The sequence below is a fragment of the Poromitra crassiceps genome (assembly GCF_964638095.1).
Source record: "Poromitra crassiceps genome assembly, chromosome: 22".
NCBI lineage: Eukaryota > Metazoa > Chordata > Actinopteri > Beryciformes > Melamphaidae > Poromitra > Poromitra crassiceps.
This window is the reverse complement of record NC_139647.1, coordinates 10159555-10180137: the sequence shown is the minus strand read 5'-3', so window position 1 is coordinate 10180137 and position 20583 is coordinate 10159555. Positions and strand designations below refer to the sequence as shown.

The window sequence follows — 20583 nt, the reverse complement described above, 5'->3', positions numbered from 1 at the left end:
ATTTTACGTTCCATCGGGCTGAAATTTCCCTAATGGAAAATGAACCTAATGGAGCCAGATTTTTTTAATTAGGTAATTAGGGCAGATTAATTGGCCAAATTACCTAACGATGATGACATCATCTGGTGACATCTGAACTGATGACATCACTCACTGATGACATTATCATTGAGTGCTTGAGTGACATCACTGGTGACATCACCAATTCTATACATAGCTGTAAGTTATATCATTTATGATGAATTTGCTTTGGAGTTCCAGACCAGGAGGGGTCTAACTCTCAGGGGGGTCTAACTACCGCGGGTCCACTAGTGTAGGCTATATATCGCGATACTTTGTGTAACTGTATTGATATATTATTGCCAAAGAAAAATATTGAGATATATGCTGTATCGATTTTTCCCCCACCCCTAGTCCAGGGACCCCCCAGAGTTGCTTGAGGGAGTTCCAGGGAGTCCCCAGCAAAAAGGGGGATAATTTATTTCAACTATTCCATAACACAATGACAGGATGTATGACTATTTTGGTCATGGATTTCATACACTTTCTGTAGTAAAACATCTTAAAGCAAAAATCTTATCCGATGGGGGACACTGGGACAAAATGTGGATCCGTGGTCTAATTTGTGTCAGTTTATGGGGTCCTTGGCAGGAAAACATTTGAGAAAAACACACAGCCTCAAGCAATGCTACTCCGCAAGAGGCCTCCCATGATGTTATCACCGCTAGCCGCGCCTGCTGAATGTGTAGAAAGGTGAGACATTGTTAGCACTGCAGTGACGTCCAAGTCGCGAGAGTCCTGTTTGTGTTTCAAAGAGGTTTGAACATGTTACCACACCTTCCTTTGTCTTAAAACATAAAAGACTGTGTAGCCTACTTCGTCAGAGAGATCAGATCATGACACTGTAGCAGCAATGTGATGCCCTAAACTCCTTATGCACACGCATAGGTTGTGGACAAATGAACTGACAATTGGAAGTGTAGCAGTAGCTCCTCACCGCCATATGGGGAACTATTCTGTGTCCAGGCCGGTGGTGGTCAGTCATTCAAAAACCTGATTTTAAAAGCATCCTTGACATTACCTTTCCACAAGCTGCTTAATAAACCTGGCTTGATAAGTAGAGGCACTTGCACACGTTCTCATGTCTTTGCAACTACTCAGCGAATTCTATAGTATAACCTCTCGTATTGGATGAGCGACTTGAAAAGTGTTCCAAAGCACCACAGCCTCGAACAATATGAAGATAGTGGGTGCCATTTCTAGTCTATTCAAGAACCTCACTGTCCTATGATTGCAGGATGCACAGCTAAGCATGGTTTACCCACGCACTGCTCTATCAAGTATTCAATCTAAAGTGACTGACATGATGACATATAACCTACACAGCTAAGCATGGTTTGGCACGCACTGCTCTATCAAGTATTCAATCTAAAGTGACTGACATGACGACATATAACCTAGTAGGAGTATAGGTCCCAACTGTGGCCCTCGGGAGTCGGGACCCCTGAGTGCTAATTGGCAGAGATGGGAAGTAACTAAGTTCAAATACTTTGTTGATACCAGGTTGGTTTTCTATCTCATACCAGCTAGTTCACTGATTCTCAACCTTTTTCATGTCAAGAACCCCTAATTTAGTCGACTTTAGGACCTTGGACCCCCCTTGGACCCAAAACGGAGAATATTTGTTAAGGGAACAGTTAAGCATCTGCATTTTCAAGTGGTCAAAAAAGCACTATCTGATTGCAATCTTATCACAGAAAACACATGCTAGTGCCAGGTTTAAATGGCCTGAGTCAGGCCCTACTCACCTCTCTCTCTGTTACTTCACATCCTTTACATCCTCTCTAAGGTCTGTCGAAATAACACTCAACCAGAGCTCCTGCCAGGGTCACCATTGATTTCTATCCAGATGTTTTGAAATTCTGGCTAGGAAGCGTGTTCTTTGATTGACCTGGGTCAGCACTTTTTCAGGCTGGCTCACTCCTGACGTAATGGCTATCTAGCAGCACACAGGCAAGGTAATCGACCGACTCCTTAGCTGCCAGCACAGTATATCTCCAACAACCACATTAAAACTGGGCGACATTTTCAATTTTATTTTAGACCCAAGCAGTATGGATTCTGTTTTTCCTAAATGGAGAAACAGATTGTTATCAGTCATCCTTCTTACATTAAGAAATTCAAATTCAGCTGTTCATTGCTGTGTGAATGTTATGACCCAGTCATGTCATTTCCCTGTTATGCTCCTATGCTCTGGTGTGTGTGTGTGTGTGCGTGTGTGTGTGCGTGTGCGTGTGCGTGTGCGTGTGCGTGTGCGTGTGCGTGTGTGTGTGTGTGTGTGTGTGTGTGTGTCTGTGTGTCTGTGTGTGCGTGTGTGTGTGTGTGTGTGTGTGTGTGTGTGTGTGTGTGTGTCTGTGTGTGCCATCTGTGGTGTGTTGTGGTTGGTTGCACTGTGTGATTGTGTAGCAGCAAGTGTAAAGAGCACCCTTGCGGGTGACCTAAGACAGTGGTTCTCACATTGTTTCACATGAAGGACCCCTAAACTGACAAAGATTACACTACGGATCCCCATTTGATAGGATTTTGTCCCACGGTCCCCCATATGATAATAAGATTGATGCTTTTAGATGTTTTATCACAGAAAGTGTATAAAACCCATGACCAAAATAGTCATTGTGTTACTTTTGAATGGAATTATAGCGAAAATACATTACCCACTTTTGGCTGGGGACCACCCTGGAACCCCCTCAAGGACCCCTGGGGGTTCCTGGACCCCCATTTTTAGAACCACTGACCTAAGGAAGCAGGATTTTTGAAGGGATTAGGGATTAGGGTCGACTAAATGGGCAAAAATGGCTAATTACTGGCCAAAATGACTCAAGAAGGTTCAGCACTGTGGAGAGCGCCAGAGTGGAGGAGCGCACAGGTGAGCGGAGTTGTAATCAACCAGTGAAGTGGACTATGAAAACCCTCTGTGGAGAGAGAGGAGAGGCTGCATGCCAACTCTGTGAGCGAGGCCGGACTGTCACACAGGGACTTCCGCTAGCTAGTTCATTTAGTTAGAACCACTACTCAACAACAATTATTGATCATTGTGTTAGCAGAACAAGAGTGATGTGGGTCTCTATGTAGGGAGGGGAGGATGTTCTAAAGATGTTTATACCTTAATAGGTTTAACTGTCATTTGGCAAGTGTCACTAGTTCTCCTGGAATGTACAAAGTAAACCTTCTGTTTAGTGACTGTATTCTGATACAGGAGACGATGTCAGTGGCGTACGGCCGCAGAACAGGAGTTGTATAGGAAGACAACGTTTTTGCAGTCAGTTATTTCAGCATCAAGCCCCGGCTGCAGGTGCATCTTTGTAGTGAGTCCCCTCAGAGGACAGCGCGTTTCTATTTGACGAGGCAGTCACGCTTCATACCTCCTCCGTTCCTCCTCAGAGGCTTCTGTGGCCATTTATCTCGACTTGTTAGCTGAACCGTGGAGAGCTGCCCGAGAGACACGACAGAAGGCACAGCTGCCTACATCCCTGGGCTCAGTCAGCACTCAGCATAGTGACACGATGGGACACTGCAGGCTTGGTTCATATGCATCGATCTACGACCACAAAACACAGAGAATCCTCGCTGGCAAATGACTTGAACTGATGTGAGAGATGTGAGTGAATGAATTTCCTTTTCATTTGCAATGTTCATTTGGCATGGCCCTCCAGGATACTCAAATTCTTGGAGCCGAACGGCCTAAAAGGCGCGCGTGTGTGTGTGTGTGTGTGTGCGTGTGCGTGTGCGTGTGCGTGCGCGCGTGTGTGTAATTAAGCGTCCACATAGGCAACTATAACGACTGCGTGGCTGTTTGACCTGCTCGTCATGCTCATGCTTGCTCTTTGGATCCTGCTTAGCAATAACTCTTCATGCTTTCAAAAAGATAGTTTGCTCTGATCACAGCTGGCAAAATAATCCGTTTGTACTTGTGATGTGTTTTGATTCCATTGGTTGTCGTCAGCCTGTGGTTTCAGCCAATCAGCGAATGGACCAAAAGCCAGAGGTCACTGTGACTGTGTCAGTGTGTGTGATACTACTGCCAATATTGACAAAGCCAGGGCGCATGTCGGCCTACTCACAGGTACTGTATGCGCAGCTTAGCATGCTACCAATTCTCAGATATCCTAGTCTGCACTTCTCATTGAAGCTTCCACTGCTGAATCACTGATATGCAGTTATTTAGTTAATATTTCCCCATTATGCTATTTGATATATGATTATAAGAATATATCAGAATGTGAGCAGTTTATGTTCTCTATCAGTTTGTTCCACAAGTCCAGCCATAATTTTGTGGTTTAATACATACAAATAATCGCTTTAAGAGAGGGGAATGCATATTAACATAAAGTACATTAAACTAGTCTCCATGTATAAATCTGTATTTTTTTAATTAGTCTTTGCATGTGCAATGCCATCAGAGAGAGAGAAAACAACTTCTAGTGTATCAGGGGATGCACATTACACACAAACACCTATAGGCACTGGATACACACACGTGTACAACATACACAAATTATATCATGCAAACACTAGTGGGCAGTGTTTGATGAAGGAGCTGGGGAATACTTAAAAGTCGAGTCGTCAAAGCATTTCATCAGACTGGCCTTTCAGTGCACATATATGTGCTGTATTTGTTTAGGAGCGGTTGCTAAGAGCTGCTCACTAAGCAGGATATGTGTACTGTGCATGTTGGTAGTGGCGATTCCCATGAGCACTCTGGCATTTCCTCGCAGCTTACCCAATACACCAGACCGTCCCACCCCACGATCCTTTATGGTCAATGGATTTAACACAGAGGTACATGCAGTACTGTACACGTGTGCTTACATTCAAGTGGCCCCTCCCACACACACAGACTCGAGGATTGCAGAAGCACACACCACCACCTAGTGGCAGGAATAGTACTAGCTCTCCCCAACAGTGTACTGTTGCAATGCTTCCTGCAAAGAGAAAAACTGCTTCTGGGCCTTACAACAAATTATAAGGCTCCAGTAGTCAAGGATTCCATGTAGTTTGCAGGGATTAAAGCAACAACAAAAAAATCTTCAGACTGAACATTTTTCCAGGCCTATTTTAGCTATTTCTGGCTTTTTAAAGTGTCAATTTTTCACACTCATTTCACTCTAAAGTTTTTATATATATACATTTTATTTTCCCAAACACCCAGTAATGATGCATGGATTGTGTTCCAGGCTGAATCAGTATGCTATAGGTTCCAACATAGACATATTTTTCACATTTCATATTTGACTCCAATTGACTGAAATCCGTCATAGCGACTGAGAACTTTAATCCCTGAGCACGAAAGGCAACTGCAAAGCCCAAAACAACAAATAGAAACTGGCACATAACAAAATTTGGGAAAGTAGGATTTATTCAACACCATTAGTACAAATTTATAAAATGCTGATGTTCTGTAAGAAATGCATTATGTGACGTAATTCACACAAGCTGTAATCCATTAGAAATACATTCAATTATCAAAAAACTCTTCCAACGCATTTTAACACTCCACTGAGCTTGGTATTGATTGCAAAGTATTTTTCCATCTTCTTAGTGCATTTGATCGAAATTAAGTCTTACATTGCTTCAAACCGGCAACTGTTTCGAGATATCAACCGTAAATATTTCAGGCCTGACAAATAACTCATCAGTAAACAAGTAGGAATTTAGGGGGAAAGAAAGATAAAAAAAAACAGTCACTATCCATTGACAAGACATAAATGAATGGGTAGAGTTGGTTAGAGTGAAGGAGCTGGTAAAGGCATAATAGCCCCTTCTCACGGGGGCCATTTTGTGTCAAAAAGGCAGGGTAAACACAGGTGCAAGCAAAACACTAATGAGGGGTTCAAACTTCAATGATTGGAATTTGGAAACCCTCATTAGTGTTTTGCTTGCACCTGTGTTTATTCTGCCTTTTCGACACAAAATGGCCCCAGTGAAAAGGGTCTATACAAGCTGGTCAATGAAACAGAGGTATTACGGCCGCTGCCACTCCAGACAGTACAAACCTGAGCAAATAAAACCACAATGCTCTGAGCAAATTCAGACTCACATCCATTGATAATATACTTGTTTTGTCTGTTACAAGTGCTAGAAGTTCAAATACCCCAAAACCTGGACATGTTCCTCCCTTGGTCACAACTTCTGCTAGAACGTATCGGATTATATAAGATGTCTGCTACAATGGGTGGCTTGACAGCACCGCGCGTTCCAACCAACCAATCAGCCAGTAAATAAGCACAAAATCAATTGCTGACACCAATCAAGATTGAATTAAAAAAAAAAATGATTCATCCATACATATGCAGTAATCTTGCCATTTGAATGTGCATATTTGACAACTGTGGGATTTGAAGTCAGTTATTACAAAGAGGAATGTGAGGACAGAATCCAATGGTCCATTCCTGAGGTGCAGTGCGGCTATTTTTAGAACACACAAGGATGGTTTTTGTCTTCTAAAATCAGTGAAGAGCACTTTACTAGTGGTTTGGAGAAGTTTGGCTTGGTCGTACACTAATCTCAGGGTCCAGGAATGCAGAACACGAGGACTTTTTTCCAGGCACTAGTTTCACCCCCTCTCTCGTACGCTGTACATTTTCTATCCCAAACAGTCCCCTCTGTGAAACTCTTCCACTGCCAAACAAAAAAGCCCCAGCTGGTTGCAGAGTAAGCATAATGAATCATAAGACAGAGGCTATGGCAATAAGCAAAATAATACGCATTCTCTATACCCATAAAAGGTAATCAAAATGCATCAAATAGAAGCTAATTTTCATGGAGTAGGCTCTATGCTACTAGTATTTGTGCTTAAGTGTATGTGGGGAATAAACGAAAAATGTATAATGTGCATTTGCACAGGCAAAAAAGATGAGGCGAAAAAAACGAGGAAGCAAGATTTTACAAAAAGAAATCACTCATAATTGTGCTAAAAACAGGTGCTGGCAGCCTCAGTCTCTGGAGGCTATTACATCGAGTGCGAAATCCATGGATCATGGATAGGACAGACCACAGATCAGAGGACAGGGAGTCTGTAAACATGGAGACATGCTGCTACAAGACACTGGTTCTTGTGCAGGGTTTGAAAGTGGCATCTGACCCTGGGTGGGTGGGTGGTGGGGGGTGGTGGTGGTGGAGCGGAGGTATTACGGGCGCTCGGATTCAGGTTCATGCAAGGCCCTAGGGATGCCAGGATGCCCTTCGCTGTGTCTGGTCACTTGGTGAAGGTAGGACAGGAATGCTTTGCAAACAGGTCAGTTGCTCTTGAGCAGGTCAATGCATCCCTGCAGCAGAGTCACATTGTTCTGTGGAGAGAATAAAATAGCAATGTTATTTCTCCTGAAGGATATTTGCTCAGATGTGCTTGTTCTGTTAGAAGTCATGGGGAATGTCATACTGCCTCACTCTGCTACTGTATATCACATGTTTGTGACTGGGTTGATGAACAAGTCCTGGTTCATCCCGTTATTGCATCATCCTTCTATTCACTTTACAATCTATCTTCACAAAACTCCACCATGAAACTTTATTTTTTAACACCGTTAAAATACGACCGTACTACTAGTAACTACTGGTGATGCAACTTGCATTCTTGAGCCCATTTTGTTGTTTGGATCACCTCCAACATTTTTCTTTAGTGCCACAGAACTGGCCAAGCGTAGACGACGTTGTCATGTTGATATCGTTCCAGCGCAGCGACAACAGACTTTTAGTTCTGTTTTAGGACTAGGTGACACAATCCCTTGCCTGATTCACACACAGAATTATCCATCTAAAAGATCATAAGTAAATGCCAGGTTTTGGTGTCAGCCCCTCAGAGTCAAAGAGCAAGGGCATCTTTCTAGACTCGAATTCATCACAGAGGAAACGGGAGACACCAATTTCTCTACAGACAGTAGCCTCAATATACCAGAATGCATTGCAGCCACAATACTTTTTTCTTTTTGACTGGGGTGGGAGTGGGGCTCTTGCAGTTACTATATTGATTGCATTTATATAGCTATAAGTACACAAAGGCTACATTCACACAGCCATCCTTAATGCTTGAATCTAATCTTTTCCCCCCTAAGTGACTCAGGTCAGTCTTTTTTATGACTGTGTGAACAGTACAAGTCACATTGAAAGTGACTTTTTTAAAGACGACCTGGGCTACTTTCAAATGTGGAAAAACATCCGATTCGAATCTGATGTTTTGGAATGCGACTTTGGTGTGAACAGACATCTGGCCCATATCTGATTTAATGCTTCAATGTGACTTTTACGTCATTCCAGAGCGACATTCGTCACTATTCTGCGCTGGCGGGAGGAGGGAGCACCAAGCGGGCAGATTGTGATTACGGTACAAACATGGAGGACAGCTGCGAGGGAGCTAATCAGTGGAGGGACAGTGAGGTTTTAGACCTTATAAGTATTAGCAAGAAGTAGCAGCTATTGCTCCACAGAAAGCCATTATTAAAATGTTGGCTCTCTTTCTCCTCCTCCTCACTATAATCTGCTCCTGTATTCGCTGTCTTCCACTGCACAATAACTTGTAAATTAAACCATAAACAACAGATGAAACAACATCGTCAGCTGCCGCCATGTTTACTGCTGTCTTCTTCTGGGTTTACGTAGAACAGCAGTGTGCTGCGTGTGACGTTATTGTTGTTCTTCTGCGCATGCGGGTCACTTCAGGTCCGCGATCTGTTCACACTGGAGGAGGATATGGGCCACTTTTAAAAAGTCGGTGTGAACAGCCACACAAAAAATCAGATGTGAGCAACAAATCAGATTCAAGCACTAAGGCTTGCTGTGTGAACGTAGCCTTAAAGTGCTTCACATATCGGGGTGGGTGGGGGGGGGGTAGTGAACCCAAACACCACTAATGTGTAGCACCCACCTGGGTGATGCACAGCAGCCAGTTTGCACCAGAACGCTCACCACACATCAGATATCACGGTGGAATGTTGAGGACTGAATGTGCCAATCGGATAACGAGGGATGATTAGGCGGCCATGATGGAAAGAATGCCCTGTGTGGGAATTTAGCCAGGGCACCGGGTTTACACCCCTACTCTTGCGATGAGTGCAGATGGGATCTGGTCCTGACCAGAGTCATAGGACACAGTCCCTGTCTCTGCCCTGCGGCATTGGGGATGGGGATATTATTCATCATGAGACCAGAGGGAAGAGCGCCTCCTACTGGTCCTCCAGCACCAGGTGGTCTCCCATCCAAGGCCTCACCACAGTCAGACCTGCTTAGCTTTCCCCAGCAAGCCAGCGATGTAACGCGGGAGCCTCTGTGCAGGTGTATCATTAAAGCTATTGCTCTTCTCCACCTACATATACTGAACGCAACAAGTTCAGACACATTCTTCGGGGGTTGTGGCATTCTGGGAAACATAGGAATTTGTCAAGTGAAGTAGACGCAGACAAGGTAGGTTGAGGGGAAGTGGGGTTCACCGAAAAAAGGAAATGAAAACATTGTCACAAAATAACACCTGGTTTGCACTGAACATCACAGACTGATGACATACGACCGTGTCAGAGTATCGGAGGGTGTTATTTTCATTTAAGTATAGGTCCTTACACATCAAGAGCGATGCGAATATACGGCACGAAATTTGCGATGTGAGTTTTGACCCACCTGTCAATCACAGCCACAGACGTGTACACGTCGGAAGCGAATTTCTGAAAAATCGACCGTGGTTCGAAAAAATAAACACCGCAATAACGCCCAGCGAAACTTAGCCGTTGGTATGCACAGTTGCATTGACCGATATAGGTTCGGAAAATATTATTGACGTGCAAATTAATCGCACGGAAAAAACGCTCCCGATGTGTAAGGACCTTATCTCTCGCACTTTGTGCTGTTTGATTGTGTTCACCTCACCTTGGCATGCTTTATCTCCAGCTCAGCCATCTCTATTAGGTTCTTCCGGAAGGCCACGACACGCCTGCCCTTGAAACTGGTGAGTTCTATGAGAGGAAAGGTACCACGTTGTGTCAAACAGTTAAGCATGATTTCGCACAGTGCAAGTATGAGGTCATAAGAAACATCAACAGAGCGAAGCACGCGTGTGTTATTGACAAACCTCTCTTCCCAGACTCGGAGAGCTTGTCAAACTTCTGCAGACAGTGCTGCTGGTGCTCCTGGGCCTGTGGAATGTCCTTGCTCTTCAGCCGTGCCTTATCCAAAGCCTTGTTAGAGTTCTCGTAGTCGGCTAGGGCCCGGGCTCGCCTGTACAGAAGGTCCTAACAGAGACACGGGCCGGGTTTAACAGACATATTTAGCATTCCCGCTATGCGCAACATCAAACAGTTAAGAGATCTCATTTCCTTGTTTGCAAAAGCCAGATGTTTCTGTTGTGAGAGCACTAGAAAACAAAGACAGCTTTTTCAACAAGTCACAGTCACAATGCTGCTATGAGCGCATTGAATTTGTACATATTGCAACAAATGTATATGTATTGTATAATATTGAAGTGTGCCTTTATTACTTTTCAAACTAGTAATAATGTTACTATAATTCTGAAGTGTGCCTTTATTACTACTTTCAAACTAGTAATGATGTTGTAATAACCACTACTGCCTGATGTAAACCAAAGTGCCCTTCTGGGACATGTATTAAAATGATTGATTGCTTGATTGATTGATTGATTGAACCTGTGTCCAATTATTGCTTATAATTTGCAGAGACACAAGGCGGCATCCACCTTTTTTTATGCCAAGGTTTCCTACTGTGCCTGAACTGCAATCATTCAAATCCGATTAAGCATTTAATTGGTCGGCACGCTAAATATAACTTTAAAAAATGTTAATACCAAGTTGCCCAAAGACAGGCTACCTTGCTGCTCTGAGTAGTACAGTACAGACTACATTCCCTTCATATTTTGGCCAGTCAGATTCACTTAGACATTTGAGGAAGATATAATTAAACAAATGATAATAAAACCGAAACAGGGAGAAATGTTACTATCTAAGCATGTCAATTGGGTTCCTTTCAGACATGAGTGAAACCAGTTAGAAGCAATGTTGTGGATGCCAAGAAGATTCTCTACAAAAGGTCCAGGAAGAAGCAATGCTCAACCAAACTGAGGACAGTGAGGACTGATACTGAACCGTGGTCGGCAGTTAATAGCCGATATATTCTGATTAGAGCTGCGTCAGTGCTGTACGGACGTCTGAAATCAGACTGGAGCAGGTCAGAAGTGCTGCTTGAAATAAGAAAGTACACAAGCTGCTTAAACAAGCGGCACAGTTGTCAACCTGTCTCTTGTATGAAGGCAGGAGAAAAAGATGTCTGACCTTGGCAGCCTGGATGTCTCTCGTGTAGTATCTTAGCAGCTCTGTGAGTTTCAGCTCCTGGTCAGACGCCACTCTACCCTCCACTTTCTGCAGGGCCACAAATGCAGACATAGCTACCACACCACAATGCATGTAGGAATATGGATACAAAAACGAAGGTGACAAGTTCTCCTGATTGATTTGTTGGTCGATGAGGTCCTCCTTACCCTAAGCTTCTCAAACAGGTCGGCCAACTTCTCCAGGTGTCTAAGAAGGAAATGAAACAAAAGCCATAAGATCGAAGACAACTCTCTGCAATTATTTATTTTCTAAACATGTGAATTTACTTAATTACCATTTGGCACACAATCATCATGATTCTCACACCACAGCGTCTTGAAAATGATCCATACAGTACATGCACACACTTGTGGCAGTCCACCACACCCAGGACTGATTAACCAACAATTATTTTTTTCTTGTTTTGCCATTTGACTATGCCTCTGCTGCCTGGCCCAGCTTGCCACCACCACAGATCATGTGAGAAACTGAGAAACACTGCATGCCTCTGTCGTAGGGTTGTCAAAAGTATCGATAGTATCGAAAAGTACCAAAACTGAAAATTTGAAACGGATACAATACTAATTTGCAAAAGTTTGATACATCAGTGCTTTGTTTTCAAATCACAGATTTTCCCCTCTCTATCATTGGTGGGTATCTGTTGCTTCAACAAGCTAAACATGTTCTGATGGCTAGAGCAGCAGGGCTAATCTGCTGACTAAATTCAAAGTTTGATCAGGCCTAGATTATGGAGAAGTGTGCATCTGTCCGTCCATCTATCGAAGTCTATTTCTATGCCTCTTGATATGTCGTCATCCCCCCCCTCCTGTGGTATTGAAAATTGTATCTAGTATCGATATTTTCCTGGGTATCGGTATCGAAGTAGAAATGATATTACCTTGACAGCCCTACTCTGTACTAGTGATGTCCTAGCACGATAAACATGAAACGATGCATTGCGCTCACTTCTTAAGTGCTGTAGTATCATCGGCAGATAGACTGTTCAGAGTGGCAGAGATGTGAATGTAATCGTCAGCAACATCTGAAATGGGAGGAATTAACAACCAGAGTCAAACATATTCCAATATTCACATAGAAAACACAATGTAAGATGATAATGTACGATTCTCAAATACTTTTGTGCGAGCGGGTCATTTTCTCTGCTTTGACAGTGGAATCTTTGATCTTGCTGGAATAGTCGAGCAGGAACGTCTTCTCCTGCTCAAAGAAGTCGTCAACTTCCTGCGGAAGAAAACAAAAGCACTCTGAAGTCACCTGGACAGATGGTCTAAACTAAAGCATGCTCCTCGAATGCTGTCACCCACAGCAAGCCCCACCTTGATCCCCGAGATGATGACCTCATCAGCCGTCTTCACCATGTTCTTGAAGAAACCTCCAAACATCTCTTTGGCATTCTTTCTTCTCACGCTGAGCTAAAACAACCAAAAGTGATCAGGAGAAAAGTTTTTAGTGCTCCAAAACCTACAAGAGGAAGATAACCTACGGCCAATTATATTTCCAGGGAAGTTAACCGTGTTTATTGTTGTATCAGTAGTTCTCTTTTGTAGTATCATTATGTGACACAGAGTGTCCACTACCACAGAAAATATATAATAAATGTATTGCAGCCTACGCTATTCTATAAGACCGCTGCCTAAATACAATGGATCAAAATGTTTTACTCTTAAGCCACTCTGTGAATCAACACCACTGATAAAGACGACACCGAAATGAACGCTGATCTCAGCAGGATGTAGGGTATGTGTCACAAGTCTCCCGTAGACTCGACTTCCTCTCCCTCCAACTGACGGCCCGGGAAAAGGAAGTCAGCAGTGCGAGGAACTCACATCCTGGTCATACTCCAAGAAAATCTGGAAGTTTCTGTCCTTGCTTAGAATGGAGTGAGAGGACAATCTCTGTAGGAAGACCTCATGGACTTGGACAGTCTTCTTGAACACAGCCAGATATTCACTGAACAAACAAACAAATAATAATTAAAATAAATAAATATATATATATATATATATATATATATATATATATATATATATATATATATATATATATATATATATACATTCACTAGCTTTTCAGCCCATGCAACAATATTTAATTTCACTGAGTGTATGTTCAGGGAAGATCTGCATTGTCAAAGGGACACTACTCATTTAGAAAAATTTAAAATCCGGTGTTTGGCTTGATTGTGATGACAGTGTGTCACACTCACGCCTCCAACTCCTGCTTCATCTTGCCGTACTCCTCCTTGGTCATAGTGGCTTCGCCTTCCCCCAATTTGTGCATCTTCTCTCTTGGGCTCTCAAAATCAGGCTTTGGTGGAGCTGGCGGAATCTATGAAGGGAGACGCAAGAAATAAATGAATCAAAATACCAAGAATGGTTCTTATTGACAAGTGAAGTAAATATATAAAGAGAAGAAGTGGAAACACCCCATGCATGGAGGAAAAATAAATAAATTGTGACATTGCAGCCTGCGTGTGCTTGTGTGTACGTGTCATGTTTGTGAGTAGTCCAACTCACAATGAGTCCAGCGTAGTCCTCTGTCTCAACCAGAGTGTCATGTAGCCAGATGAAGTCTTCATGCTGTCTGGGAACTGAGAACTCTGGCTTCTGGAAGGAGCTAAGTGTGGTCTGGTAAGACAGTTGGTGTAATCACAGTATTTAATAAGAAACACTGTCAGCATGTCATTCAATCCTTTAAGATGATGAGAAATAGAATTAGTTTGAATGTGTCTAGGTGAGTCTGTACCTTTGTATGGACAGTAAACTTGACTTTATCTCTTTCACAGAGTGCATCAGGAATGTCAATGAGAAGAGAGGTATCATTGTTTAGGTCCACAGACACAGAGCGCATCTAAGGAGAAAGAATACACAGAGCTTATCCAATACAATTATGGCCAGCTGATGCTTTATTTGTCATTCACCTCTGCACCTGAAGAACCATCAACTACTAGGGTGTAAAATGGCACAAAATTGTTGCACTGCAAAAACCAAGTGCATGGGTGGTAAGTGGTATGCTGTAATTTGTTTAGGGTTCAGGGAGTCAAAGTCCTAGATGTGGTTTTATAGTTTGCATTAATTGCAGTTTGCAATTTCAGGGGCAGTGGTGGCCCAACGGTTAGAGAAATGAGCTTGTATCGGTTCAATCCCCGGAACTGACAGGATAAATCTGGGTGAGGAAAGTGAAAAGGCAGCGCTTGGCCCTCCCTCATTACCACCACTGAGGTGCCCTTGAGCAAGACCCTTAACCCCAAGCGCTCCAGTGGAGCTGCTCAGTGGCCAGCCGATCAGACTGTGGTTGTACTGGTCAGCAAAGGTATGAATGAATGTGTGTGAATGTGAACAGGACACTCCTGAAAAAGAGAGCATTGAGCAGCGAAACTCCCCTGAATAAATAAAGGTTAAAAAAAAAAGTTCCCACAAACTTGCTTATTGGATGATTATATATATAACACAACCAACAAACATTGACCTGATTGGTTATGATCTTGGTGGAGCAAAACGCATCTGCCAGGTTCCCAGGCTAGCTTTGGGGTGCTGCTGGAGGGATCCACCTGCCATGTCGGCTCACTAAGTTTTCATACCTCAACCAGTCTGAGTGCCCTGCCCAGGCTGTGCATTAAAGTAGCGATCAACGCAAATATCTTGACAAAATCTTCCTGCAAGCTTGCTGTGATAGGTTTTATACGCTAACTCGGTAACGTTACTAGTCCACGTAGTTTAATTCTGCACACAGACTGACACACAGAACGCTATCCAGATTGATCGATAAAAGGTTAGCATTAGCGTTAGCCATCTACTGACTGTTATGTAGACAAAAACAACAGAGGTTAGCGACAAACATTGCAAAGCTAACATTGGCGTCAGGAAGCGTTAATGTTAGCTAACGTTAGTGCTAGCAAGACTGGCATTTTAATAACTTTAACGTTGACGTTGGCTGTCTTGTCCCCATTTAACTTACCTTTTCTTTGTCCATTTCATCTGGGGTAGATGTCATGATGGGGGGGACTGAAATTAACGGAATGATCTGAAGCTGCTTGACGTTGGCCAAATCAAATAACAAAAATATATAGCAGGAAGCTCTCTTTACGAGCTGACAAACTGTCAAACCGTTTTTCTCGCCCTCATGCTAATAAGAGAATAAACCCCGCCTTACAATGAATTTGACTGGACAATGTCAAAGTTACAAACGCAACGATTGGTTTTTTACCTTGTCAATCATATGTTGTCCCTGAGGTTTACTGTGCCCTCCTAGGCCCACTGACGACAGTTTATTAGTGACACATTTGCCTCATAATAACACAGCTAGTATGTGTTAAAATAGTGTGTCAACAGATGGGTCGTAATAAACGGCGAAAGATGAGATATTAAATTAACTATAAAATCAGTACCGCCTATTCACTAGGCACACGGACACATTTCAATGATACACTGTGTGCATTATGGGTAAGGTAGTTTCTTCAGCGTTAGTGATCCATTCATAAACTCACACTTGGAACTTCAAATCCCAGCTACGGAAATTTGTGTAACCTCGGAGCTGCGCCGTTTGGGAACAGTGAAGAATTATATTTTAAAGTTGGGGAAAGTATCTCCACCACAGTGTAACGTTACTGTAAAAATCTTGAATAGTCGGTAATGCAGTCTTCCAAACGTGCTGCCTGAAACACGCCAGAATGTACTTTTGTCGGTTGCTGAGGTGTGTTAAACGTGTGGCATCCACTGGAGCCACGACTAAACGGTAGGACTGCAAATTGTTTATTTTCATTGTTGATGAATCTGTCCATTATTTTCTAGATTAATTGACTAGTTGTTTGGTCTATAAAATGGTGAAAAAATGTTGATCAGTGTTTCCCAAAGCACAAGATGATGTCCAAATATCCTGTTTTGATCATAACCCTAAACCCAAAGATATTCAGTTTACTGTCATAGAGGAGTAACTAAATAAACCGGAAACTACACACATTTTATAAGAATTTGGGATAAGAGAATTTGGACCCATTTTTTTCTTGCCAACTAATCGATTAATCATTGCAGCTCTACTAAACGGATCCCTCAATGCACCTGCCTCTTAAGGAAGAACTTCTCTGCCTACCAAGCCTTGGCATCTCCAAAGAGAAACAGCCCGTACAGCTCAGTGGACAGTGGGCGATACTCATCCCTCGTCAAGTCTGTTGTGTCTAAGGTCAGCTCCCAAACCCCCCACACCCTAGAAGAGGAGGACGAGCACATTTATGGACCTGTTGTCAAAGCCCAAACAAGATCAGAGCCCAGAGTGCCTAAAATCAACCACCCCTTCCTTAACTTCCACGGGACTTATACAGCCGGAGAGCCTGAGCCAGGACCTCCTACCCAGATTGTGTTGAAACGGGGGAAAGACAGGTCATCGGTCCCAAGTGTGAGCCGCATTCTTCAACAGACACTTTCCCCTGAGCAGATGTTCTACCTGGAGAGGTGGAAGAGGAGGATGATAGCAGAGCTGGGGGAGGAAGGCTTCAAAGAGTACACTCAGAGTAAGTTTTGTGAATTTCATGTGATAAAAGGTAATTTCCGGGTAGTGCAGCGCTAGATTCTCTGCCTACCAACACGGTCGCAGGTTCGAGCCCCCCCCCATGTTACCTCCGGGCGTCCATACAGGCACAATTGGTCGTTGTCTGTCGGTGGGAAGTCGGATTAAGGGTATGTGTCCTGATCGCTGCACTAGTGCCTCCTCTGATCAGTCGGGGCGCCTGTTCGGGGGGGGAGGGGAACTGGGGGAATAGTGTGATCCTCCCACACGCTACGTCCTGCCGGTGAAACTCCTCGCTTTCAGGTGAAAAGAAGCGGTTGGCGACTGCACATGTATCGGAGGAAGCATGTGCTAAGCCTACAACTCTCCCCAGATCAGTAAAGGAGGTGGAGCAATAACCGGGACAACCTAGCAGGTGAATTGGCAAAGTACAATTGGGAAGAAAATGGGAGAAGAATTTGAATAAACTTTATTAAAAAAAAGAAAAGTGTGATTTCCTTGCACAGCCTGATGATTGTGGACTAAATTTGTTCTTCGTCTTGTTTTAAATCAGCTTTATTTAGGCAAGGGAAGCTTTTCCATGCAGCTGTGGAGGACATGCTGACGACGGGTGCAGCGCTGAAGCAGCCAGATCTTGCAGAGACGTCCGAGAGGCTACCTGAGGTCGAGGGCTACATGGAGAGCATCGCTCATGTCCTGGAGGATGTCCGCGGAGTGAGAGCTCTTGAGAGCACTGTGCAGCACGGGACACTCAATTATCTGGGCATTGTGGATTGTGTGGCCCGCTACAGGTAAACGCCCTGATGGTTTGAAGACAGGTAGACGTCGCTATACACTCTCTGATTTCCCTGTTTCCTCGGTTCCTTCATAGTCCAATGTTCTCGTCCTCAGGGGGGTTCTGTGTGTTATCGACTGGAAGACCTCGGAGAAACCCAAGCCCTACATCAGCAACACATATGACAACCCTCTCCAGGTTGCAGCTTATGCCGGGGCTTTGAACAACGATGACAACTACAAATACCAGGTGCTGCTGCACTGAGATTCATTTGAATCTTTGTGATGCAAACTTTTTTTGGACAATAGAGACACTGCATGAAATAGGCCACGCCCATCACGGGGGAAATCGCTCCGTTCACTCCCATAGACCAGCATCATTTTCCTTGAATTAAACATAGCTAAAAGCTGTTGTGTGGTGGGCTGCGCACACAACAAATGTAAATAATCGGCAGTTACGAGTTTTTTTGTACTCCTGAGCAAAACAAGGAAGCCATTGAGAATTGGCGAGAAGAAAAATGTGGATCTAGCTGTCAAGGAAGTAAGTTGGAGTGTTCATCTTCCGTATATACGATCTTTTTGTGCAACACGCAACCATGCACGCGACATAGGAGAACGCCAGGATTGGAGGGGGGGGTTTCTCTTTTCCCCCGTTTTGGGCGTGGTTTCTGAATGATGACGCGCTCCGCAGTGTCTCTATGATTAATATTTGCATGCCCTAGTCTTCTTGCAATAATAAACTAGAGACCATCTGACGTTGGACACACCGCAACTTAAAACCGAATGTGGGCCAGGGAAAGTGTGTGTGTGTGTGGGGGGTGCAGGGGGTGCTCCGATCACGCCCATTCTCAAACTAAAGCTTCACTTTGAATCTGTCCACAGACACCTGGCAAAGTACTCAAAACCTTTTCTGTGGTAGTCCCCGCCACAACAGGTGTCTCCAGGACCACATTTAGCCTTGATGACACACACACACAGACTCACAAAGGGAAAACAATACCAGCCAACGGTGCCGCAGCTGCTGATCAGCTAAATGTCCTTAAAGGGACAGCTCACCCTAAAATCCAAAATACATATTTTTCCTCTCACCTGTAGTGCTATTTATCCATCTTGATCGTTTTGTGTTAGTTGCCTGAGTTTTGGAGATATCAGCCCTAGAGATTTTTGCCTTCTCTCAAATACAATGGAACTGGATGGCTTTCGGCTTGTGGTGGTCGAAGTGACAAAAACATAGATTTGAAAAACTCAACAGCATTGTCTCTTTCCAGAAATCATGACCCGGTTATTCAAGATAATCCACAAACCTTGTTGTGTGTAGTTTCATGTAGGAACTATTTTCTTTAGACTGAAATACACCCATTAGGAACTAGTTAGTTCCTACATGAAACTGCTCACAACTAGGTCTGTCTTATCTTGGGTAACCGGGTCATTATTTCTGGAAAGAGACATTTGCTGTTGTGTTTTTCAAATGTATGTTTTTGCCGTTTTGAGCATCACAAGCCGAGTGCCATCCAGTTCCATTGTGTTGGAGAAAAGGCAGAAATCTCTACGCCTGATATCTCCAAAACTCAGCAACTCACACCAAAACGATGTAGATGGATAAATAGCACTACGTGTAAGTGGAAAAACATGTCATTTTGGATTTTAGGGTGAGCTGGCCCTTTATCAGGGAAGATTAAAGTCATTATTCATTGTCAAAGTTGCGCCATTGGCTCATTTTCAGGGTCACAAGCTGAACAGATTGAGGGGCACTGCTCTGTGCCTGATCTGTGTTTGGTTTCTGTGCGTCTCTGCAGGTGGAAAGTGGACTCATTGTGGTGGCCTACAAAGATGGCTCACCTGCCCACGCTCATCCGTTGAGCTCAGAGAAGATGGGGCAGTACTGGGAGAGGTGGCTCATTCGCCTTGAAGAGTTTGTGGAGAAGAGGTGAAGGACGTCACAGCTTAGCCTCAACTCCAGAGACGACTCAGATAAAAGAACATCTGCACAATTGTGTTATGTTCAACACGTACATTTCCAGGCAGCAAATGTCGTGTTTTTTTATAATCCCTTCCAAAAAATTTATTCTATTTTATGGTTAATAAATTTTAGATTTTAAAAATTATTAAATGTCCTAGTATTGTTTGACTATGGAGTTATATCAAAAACTAAAAGGTTGTATTTTACTCCATAAACCTGCACCACAGGAGTCTATACAAAAACAGCCATATAAATAAGCCATTAAATCCAATAGATTATCCTTCTGAATCTGATCTAATATATTTCTAGTCTTGGAAAGTTTGAATTGAAAATGCTGACTTGGCAGAAATTGTTTGGTTACAAAAGTTCAAGTGTATATATATGTATCTACACTTGACCTTTTGTAACCAAACTTCCAATTTCTGCCAAGTGGGCATTTTCAATTCAAACTTTCCCAGACTAGAAATATATTAGGTCAGATTCAGAAGGTGCAGGTAACATGTATTCTTTTCTTAATCTTTATTAAAATACTTATAGGGACTGTCATCACTAAATGTGGATACAAAGGATAAAACATCCGCTTTTAATAGTCTGTAATAAATAACATTGTAAAAACAATTGTTATAGGATTAGGTGATATAAAGAATGACATGTAGATGCATGTAGATTTATATTTTTTATTTAAAAGTATAAACCAGGCCACTATAAGACTCAATTAGCCTATGATTTGTCCCGACTCCCGACAATAGACTCCACCCCATGCCACGCAGCCACGGCATGCGTTCATTAGGGTAAAACAAAAACTCTTTGAAATGTAATGGCTCTGGAATAAACACTCTTTGAAATAACCATGGCTCATAATATTTTAATTAGCTTACTCTTTGAAAAAAAAAAAAAAAAAAACTTACAAACTTATTGCTCACAAATATTTTCATTAGTGCAGCTGCCAATTTGAAATCA

The 20583-nt window shown here is 43.1% G+C and overlaps 2 protein-coding genes across 2 annotated transcripts; one reads left to right on the top strand and one right to left on the bottom strand.

Annotated features, from left to right (window-relative positions):
• Window positions 1-5404: 5404 nt before the first annotated feature.
• snx5 (sorting nexin 5) lies at window positions 5405-15483 on the bottom strand. The gene is made up of 13 exons (XM_083658372.1): window positions 15345-15483; window positions 14133-14237; window positions 13904-14014; window positions 13594-13715; window positions 13214-13337; window positions 12704-12799; window positions 12503-12608; window positions 12333-12408; window positions 11534-11573; window positions 11328-11414; window positions 10115-10274; window positions 9913-9998; window positions 5405-7346 (listed from the first exon to the last, which is right to left on the bottom strand). The coding sequence occupies exons 1-13, from the start codon at window positions 15378-15380 to the stop codon at window positions 7296-7298; spliced, it is 1200 nt and encodes a 399-aa protein (XP_083514498.1). The 5' UTR covers window positions 15381-15483; the 3' UTR covers window positions 5405-7295.
• Window positions 15484-15978: 495 nt separating this feature from the next.
• Window positions 15979-19594, top strand: mgme1 (mitochondrial genome maintenance exonuclease 1; the record flags this gene model as incomplete). Its single annotated transcript, XM_083658006.1, has 5 exons — window positions 15979-16121; window positions 16418-16893; window positions 17443-17680; window positions 17781-17913; window positions 19460-19594. Exons 1-5 carry the CDS (start codon window positions 16057-16059, stop codon window positions 19592-19594), a joined length of 1047 nt encoding a protein of 348 aa, XP_083514132.1. The 5' UTR covers window positions 15979-16056.
• Window positions 19595-20583: the final 989 nt, after the last annotated feature.